The sequence below is a fragment of the Artibeus jamaicensis genome, unplaced genomic scaffold (assembly GCF_021234435.1).
Source record: "Artibeus jamaicensis isolate MK-2021 breed Jamaican fruit bat unplaced genomic scaffold, CSHL_Jam_final contig_484, whole genome shotgun sequence".
NCBI lineage: Eukaryota > Metazoa > Chordata > Mammalia > Chiroptera > Phyllostomidae > Artibeus > Artibeus jamaicensis.
The window spans coordinates 2,613,287-2,621,771 of NW_026521859.1; the positions used below are offsets into that span (position 1 = coordinate 2,613,287).

The 8,485-nt window shown below is 45.2% G+C and overlaps 1 protein-coding gene across 1 annotated transcript in view; it reads left to right on the forward strand.

Moving 5' to 3' along the window:
• The window catches only part of GCLC (glutamate-cysteine ligase catalytic subunit), a 45,382-nt gene extending 39,262 nt beyond the window's left edge, over positions 1 to 6,120 (forward strand). Inside the window, exons 13-16 of the mRNA XM_037159552.2 lie at positions 3,042 to 3,123; positions 3,202 to 3,305; positions 3,380 to 3,500; positions 4,494 to 6,120. Of these exons, the coding sequence (XP_037015447.1) occupies positions 3,042 to 3,123; positions 3,202 to 3,305; positions 3,380 to 3,500; positions 4,494 to 4,705 (519 nt within the window). The 3' untranslated portion in view covers positions 4,706 to 6,120. The remainder of the gene's footprint in view (positions 1 to 3,041; positions 3,124 to 3,201; positions 3,306 to 3,379; positions 3,501 to 4,493) is intronic.
• Positions 6,121 to 8,485: the final 2,365 nt, after the last annotated feature.

Genomic DNA, 8,485 nt, shown 5'->3' on the forward strand with positions numbered 1-8,485 from the left:
AGAAATTCTAGAGAAGGGTCACATCCATGAAACGGACAAGCACTGAACCACAGAGCATTTTGAGGGTAATTGTCGGAAACAACATGGCAGCCACACGTTTAAAACCCAGTATGTGCACCAGTAGGGCAGGTGTTCGTAAAGATCAAAGTCAGTCATTTAGGAAACCAAACTGCGGTTCATTGCAGCAGATGGCAAAGAAGTGAAAGGGAAGAACAAACCTGAAGAATCACTGGGGAAATTCAGTGTCTGTACAATAATTTAGAAGAAAAGAATGGTCAAGATAAAAGAAATGTGAGATACAATAGTCATAGAAATAAGATGGTTATTTTCCCTGCTTACAGGAAAAATAAGGTTGTCTCAACCTCATTAAGGTTGAGACAGAAATACTTAAAGAATAATCCAAATCTAGAACTTTCTGAATCTCAAAGGAAAAAAACCAGCTGTCTAGATAGGAGAGAAAATTAGGGTAGCTGTCAAGAAGGGGGGAAAAATTAGTTGATATCACTTCTCATCCAAAACATAACTACTAAAAGAGATTGAGAAAAGTCTTCAGAATCCTAAGGGATGAAGAATTTCAACCATGGAATTTTCTTCCAAAGATTAATTATTCTTTAAATCTCAGGCTATTCTAATACAACCTAGTAGATTATTAGGGCTAAAAGTATGCCAGAAAGTCCTATCCAGTGACAAGATAGTGAAGGAGAGCGATAGCAGATACTCTTTAATGCTTGGCATGTAGAAGCAGTTTTAAAACTACTTGTTTAGAATTATAAGAAAAACTATAAATAGTATAGAAGTAGGATTTACTGCTTCTAACCTGCTAGCTAAAAGGGGTGGGCAAAGAACAAAGAAACCTCCCGGTCCGCAGAGGGCGTGCAGGGCCAGGGACGTGGTAAGACAGTGTAGCCCCGGGAACATGAAATGGTCGAAAAGGGAAAGAAGACAACAAATCTGAATACTCTGTTAAAAAGCTAAAAGACATGATATGAAATGGCCACATGTTGTTTGCATATGACACACAGAAAATAAGGATAAGTGTGGGAAATAGAGATCTACACGGTGACCTTTAAAAAGATAGCCAGAATGACACATCAGTCACAGAAAATAAAATGTGAGACCGAAAGTATTAAACGAGACAGAGACAGCGTATTTCTGTGCTTTTCCAAGATAATGTTAGGCTTGTGATTCTTTTCACACTGTAAAGTGTCGACATTTCTGCAAAGCAGAAGCAGCATTTAAAAGCACTGTAGTGGGGGGAGTAAGACACAGCTTTGGTGTGAGCAGTAAACTCATAAATCACTGTGCTCCTTACTAGCTTCTTACCCAGCAGGCTCCTTATCCCGTCAGTGCAAGCGCAGGGTCGGGCGAGGGGGGGCTGGAAGCCGGGCGGGAGTCAGGAGGTGCACCGCTCGGCGGAGTGCTGCCTGGAGTGCTACTCCGTCACTGGCAGGTCCCGTGCAGGAGGAGAAGGGCTGCAGGGAGGTGAAACGACACAGTTAACGAGCCGCACAGCCTCCACTGCAGGTCTCATACCATCATACTTCGTTTATTCAGAGACCCTGAGTCAGGTTTACAAAAATTAATCCGGGAAATCTTTACTCCTGAAAAGTAGGTACCATGCAGGGTGCATGCTCACCCAAATTCAACAACAAGATGTTGAGAAATTTACCTGTTGGAAATTTTACATGTCTTTCCTAATAGGTTTCACATTAAGTAAAAACTAGAATTACAGATTGTATAGGAAAGTGAATGGCAAGGAGGTGCTAGCAAAGCTAATCTGAGGGGGAAATGATACTGTTCTCTGCTTTAAAGAAAGATGGAAAAGTAAACAAACCTAAGCAGTCAAAGTGAGGATGTAAAGAGCACTAGGAAAATATAATTTGAAGAAAGAATTCACAAAAGCAGAAATTAAAATAGAACCACTGCTCTTAAGAACGTTAGAACTAAAAAAACTATTAGAAATGAAAACATTCATAATCACAGTGGAATTTTAGACTATTTGAATATGCACCTCGAACTACCTAGATTATTCAGGTCATACGTGTCTTTAAAAAAAAAAAAGACAGCACAACAGCAGCCCTGGCCCTGCGGCTCAGTGGGTTGGAACATCATCCTGTGCACCAACGGCTGTGGGTTTGATTCCCACTCAGAGCAGTGTCTATACCTAGGTTGCAGGTTCAAACCCCAGTCAAGGTGCCTGTGGGCAGCAACTGATCATGTTTCTCTTTCTCTCCCCGTACTCGCCTCTCTCTAAAATCAGCAGGCATATTCTCTGGTGAGGTAGGAACACACACACACAGACAACAACAGGAGTTGATGAGGATGGTAAAGAGGCTAAGTAAGCAAAGACTTTGTACTGCCCGTGCTAGTTCAATGTGACCTTTTACCCTGTGTCTTTTAAATATTGAGATTCAAGATTTCATTACAGGAAATAAGGGACTCGCTAAGAAGTTTTAAAAGTTCTACTTTTGGGGTCTTAAAAAGTCATTGGGGAAATGGAGAATTCACAAATGAAGCTTTTGGCCTCATGAACTAGTTGATGTGGCAGGCGCCACCAGGTGGGAAACAGCACCAGCATGTCTCTGCCCCTGCAGGGCCAGCCTTGTTCCAGGTCTGACAGCGGAGAGAGGCAGCAGAGCCGCGGGGGAGGGAGGGCAGGGCGTGGAACTGGGAGTCAGGAGAACTGCGCTCTCCGACTTTCCTTACCTGTCGTGTACAGGGAACCAGCCAGCGCCCTCAAGACAGGTTTCTCCTACGCTTCCTCACAAAGGTGCTTTAAAGTGCAGGCAGCCTAGTGATACGGGTTTTTGTTTCTAGGCTTCTCTTAGAATTTCCCATTGTTATTGAAAAGGACACACCAACTTGTGGTTGAGTGACACAGGCCCCACGTAAAAGTAGAAAGTCTGTTCTTCTGACCAGAGAGCACTGGCAGGACAGGGAATTCTGAAGGGGGGCGAGTCCTGATTGCAGCAACGAGGAAGGCATGACCTCTGTTGGGTCACAGGGGTCCCGACTTAGCCGTGACTGGTTTTCTCCCGCAGGTTGACGAGAACATGAAAGTAGCACAGAGACGAGATGCTGTTCGGCAGGGAATGTTCTATTTCAGGAAAGATATTTGCAAAGGTACGTTCTCTGGGATTTCTCGGGTCACTTTAGGCTACACCAGGCCCCTAAAGCTTCTCTCTGCCCCGGCCCTCGCAGGCGGCAATGCTGTGGTGGATGGCTGTGGCAGGGCCCAGAACAGCCCGGAGCTGGCCACAGAGGAGTACACCCTGATGAGCATCGACACCATCATCAATGGGAAGGTAGGCGTCCTGTGACCGCCCTTTACCACGACACCCGTGGGCGAGGGGCTGACGGCACGTCCTTCTTCTTGTAGGAAGGTGTGTTTCCTGGGCTGATCCCCATTCTGAACTCCTACCTTGAAAACATGGAAGTGGATGTGGACACCAGATGCAGTATTCTGAATTACCTAAAGCTGATTAAGAAGAGAGCATCTGGTATGGTATCCTTTGCTTTCTCTTCTTTCTTAAAAAAATTATAACATAGGCAGAACCTCACAGTCTTACAGTACTGTTTCTTCAAGTGGTCCTTCAAAAGGTGCATTTATCAGTGCACACCTTTTCACATTTGACATCTCTGCAATTGGATATACTTTATAACCTTCGACAGTCACACCTTAGTTAGCAGTGCTTTCTTTTTTCAATACTGGTTCTAAAACAGATCCATCTTTAAGTTGGTGGCATCGTAGACGATGCCACACAGCACGTAGAGGGCGTTTGTCGCTGAAGTCTGGCCAGGTGCACTCTGTACCGTCCTGGGCTCTTCTCACAGGGCTCGGTGACTCCGCAGGCTAAAGGAGCAACACAGCGAGGGCGTCTGGGTCATCAGCCTGCATGCGTACAGTGAGCGCCCCCAGCAGCTCCTCTGGTAGCTGTGAGGAGCTCTCATTGGCCAGGCCCAGGGGAGCAGTCAGCTGTTGGAAGAGCAACCATGATGGTGGTTTTGGCATCTGATTTCACTTGAGCCTTCTCTAAACCTTCTGCATTCACAAAGGACATACCCCCCAAATGGCGTACCTGCCAGTCTCTCTTCATCCACTCTATTTACTATTCGCTCTACCTTTTTGACTAAAGATCACTTTGAAAAACTTGACCTACCGACCTGAGATAGTCTCATGGCACCAACCAGCATATGTGGTCTTAGCCCTCTGGCCAGATGGGAGGACCAGTGTCTTATGTCCTGGCCCACAGGTTGGCTCCCATTTCTCACCAGTGAGCAGGGTCAGTTGTTAGGTAGCATCTAACAGGTAGCAATGGGGTGCCTGCCTGTACCCTGAAATTCTTCCCCAGCCCCTGCCATCTCGCTACACCAAAAGGTCAAACCAATTTTTCTTTAGGATTGTGTTTTTCTTGGTCACTAAATAAATGTCAACTTATTTTTAAAAAGCTCTCCTATTAACTTAAAGTGTTTTTAATTTTTTTTTTTTTCAGGAGAACTAATGACAGTCGCCAGGTGGATGAGGGAGTTTATCACAAACCATCCTGACTACAAGCAAGACAGTGTAATAACTGATAAAATGAACTACAGCCTTATCTCAAAGTGTAACCAAATTGCAAATGAATCGTGTGAGTGCCCAGAGTTACTTGGACCAGCATTTAGGAAAGTGAAATATAGCGGAAGTAAAACCGACTCTTCCAAGTAGACATTTTGCAGAAGGGAAGATGCGTGGCTGTGTCTTTGAAGAACCGACCGCAGCCCTCTCGGCCAGCCTGTGGGGTGAAAACCGGGCACAGGCCGCTGCCGCTTCTGGGCCCGTCAGCCACAAGTGGGGTTAGAGGCTTCCGTCAGTGGGTAAATCTCGAGTTTATACAGCGAACATGTACATAGTAAAGTATTTTTATGATTAACAGTGTATTTTATTAACATGTCTGAAGTCGTCGTGAGCTGGCTTGTACATTTTTGAATTCTTCCTCTGGAGCAACAACTGTCTGAGCAGTTTCGTGAATGTGATGTACCAGTAACTGTACTATACCTGCATTCCAGAGTTCACAATGTTTACTGTAAATTTCGTTAAAGACTTTACCTGGGGCCTGATTCACTGAGATTTATTATTTCCCTTTAAAAACAGCTCGTCTTGTTCATTTTTTTTTTGAGTCATCACCTTTGCTTTGCACGTAGAATCACTTTGAATCCGTTGAAGGACTTCAGCGGTAACTTAACCCTGGATTTCTGGCACCTTACCGGTTTCTGGTGTGATCGGAATAGCTGCCCACTTCCATACAGTGCTCCAGGCTTTCCCCACCGTTGAACTTGACGCCTGTTAGGAAGGATACAATACTTCTGTCTTTATTTGATACATTTGGTTCAGGCATTAAGTGTACAGAGAACTCCATAGGAAGGCAGGAAGGAGCCTGTTACCCTGAGTTCACATGTAGGGAGTATTGGGGTGATTCTCTTGTTAAGGGGTTGGGGGACATTCCTCTTGCACATAATCCACAGAGTATTGTCAGAACGGCACCAGGTCTTCTGCTGTGGCCCATGGCTGTTCTGGTTGCTGCTGTGTATTTCCATTTGCAAATCAAGGGCAGTTGCTGAAGTGTCTGTTTTGTTACTTTTTTTAGTTTCCAGTAAGCATATTGACAATCTAGACCTTACCTGGCAGATATTCTACATGCTGCTTATTACCTTGTCTATGAAACTCATAAGTAAATCATGATATGCACTAAGTGTGTGAATCAGGGCCCTAAATGTTTAATTGTAAATAATTTAAATTTCACATAATTGTTATTGGAGCATTTTGTTGAAGGGTTTTTTTCCAATTAAAAGTCTTACTTGCTTCAGAAATAACTATGTATCATAGATTATGCAGATCTTAACAGGCATCAATATTTAAACTATAATGCTAATTTTAAGATTGTGTTAAAGCTGCTTCCGCTAAACCTATTTGTGTATAAATACTAGGGTCTGCTATATTTCTTACTTGCATTTTGGAGGATTAAAGAATGCCTGTTTTTCATTTCAATTTGCTTGTAAATCAGGTTGTAAAAAGGAAGATGAACTAAAGTGTTTGTCGATGAGGAAATAAACGAATGGAATTAGCAGTCTGCAAACTTTCAACTGTGTGCGTGGTGGGATTTGTTTTTTTTAATTAGTTCAGATGTTCTGTGAAATTCTTTTTCATTGTGATCCTCAGATGTTTTTATAATAGTGACAAAAACAGATGCCTTATTGCTACAGAACAAGGGACCAATTATTGGCCCACCCAGGGACGCCAAAAACTGTTACAGAACAGATACCCCCACACAGGGCCAAGGGCAAGGCCAAGGGGGACACGATATACTATTACCGAAAGGACCCCCCAACCAGGTTCGTTATGTCTGCTGCCAGATAGGAAAGACGTCTCTCAATGCCAGAGGTTTGTGAAAAGGGAAGGAAAGGTTTATTTAATGCTATACAGACTTAAAGTAGTGACCTAATGTCTTCATTAAAATATTAAAGTCCTTTTTGGATACCCTCATACGCCCACAGTGCTTCTTTCTCCCCCTGCCCTAATTTGGGGTGCTGTAACTCAGGAAAAGAAGCAAATGTCCATGTTTCCAGCTGCTGGCACCATCAGCTGTGTCACCATCCAGTCAGGATCTCCAGTTAATCCAAAGCCATGTGGCACCTTCTCATGGCCCACTGGCAAGAGTTCTTTCTCCCTTCTTCCAAGCATAGTCTCTCCTGCTTCCCAGGCCACCTGGCCAATGCAAGCACCCCAAAGCCATTTAGTCCTCTTCTACCAAAGCTGCAGTGGTCCCCATTCTGCCAGAAGTGTAGTTCTCCCTGCACTGCCACAGCCACGTTGTCCTCTCTCCTACCAAAGCTGCAGGTGGCTCTCTCCAGTGGCTGCTGAGTCTGGGTTTAAATTCTCATGCCAGTCCTCCTCTGCAGCCCCATTTCCGACTCCTCCCACAATCGGCTACACTTGCCAGCACGCCCATATCCTCCCATCTTTCCTGGGCTGCTATCGTGAGTCTGGGCAGCTGTGGCCCCATGGCATGGAGCCAATCATCTCCAAGCTCTCTTGCAGGTGTTATAACTCAGGGGACCTGCCCCCAGTTACATCTTGGGGGGAAGTCCCTTATATCCAACCCCCTGGCTCAGAGCATGGCTACAGCTATTTAACATATCTGTGCAGCCAGTTAAAGGTTATAGATACGTTAAATGACCATGCCATGGATGAGCTGCAAAGTTGTAGCTGTACAAAACAGCCCTGCGTGTTCTTGTCCATGTGTCCCTTCCCCCAACTCATGCCTGGGGAGGTGGAGAAGGAGTGAGGACATCTTACATGTCTCTCCAATATTTCCTAGACACCTTGAGTTCTGGACCCCATTCCAAATCCCTTTTGGGGGCTCACCTCTTGGCTGCACCCTGTATCATTGTCTCCTCTAGTAGCTGTCAGCCCCTGTAGAGAGGGAGGGGCTTGATGTTCTGCTGAAGTGACACTAGAAGTGATTTTTTTTTTTTTTTTTTTGCTCTGAACTGCTGCCTATCAGAGTCAGTGGCCACCTGGGGAGCGCTGATCGACCTGGGTGCTGTTGCACACTCCCGTCCAAGCTGGAGGCACTTAGTTCAGAGTCAGCAAGTCCCGCAAGAGAGCTGTTTTCACCCCCTGGTTTTGCATCCACATCCTTTTCTCACACCTGAGTTCTGTACTACTGTTCCTCCTGGGGCCAGTCTACCTTTCTCAGAGCTGTAACTTTACCCGAATGATCCTGGTGCCCTGCTTGTCCGGCTAATCTGCATACAAATGTCTTGGGAGTCTTATTCAAGTGCACATTCTGGCTCAGCTGGCCTAGGGTGGTGCCCACATCTCCGCGTTTCTAATCACCTCCCAGGTAATGTTCCCACTGCTGGTCCGTGGTCCACACCCAGTGACCAAGACTTGATCACTTTCCATGCCCAAGTTTTAGACACATCAGTTGTACATCTCAGATGATACTTGCTTTTCATTTAATGGGGTGTATCTAGATTTTCCTGCTAAAAACCAGGGAATAAATAGTACTCTGTCTCCAAGACAAGAAAGTGAATTCTGCCTTTCTTGAGCTTTGGCACCTGAACACAGCTGGAGCACTCAGTTTTAGGAACAGAGCTGGAGACACTAAGGGAAGTTAATGAGCTGACTCTTCGACCCTCAGAATAAACTTAACCTGCCGCCCTTCTAACCCAAAGCCTAGTTTCCTGTCCATCAGTTTCTCCTGCATTAATAGGAGGTTTCTTCCTGGCAGCAGGATGACTGTGCCCCACCCTTTTGTTCATCCCCGAAGCTGTTTGTGAGCCTCTCCCTTCAGAAACGGAGGGAGCTTGCCTTGGCCACTCCCATCTAAATGGCCACCTGTTGAAAAATTAACCAAGTGAGATGTGGAAATCCAGGGTTAGGCTATACTTGAACTGAAGGTAGATTTCTGGGGACCTGAAACCTTGCAGAGAGAAAGTGAAA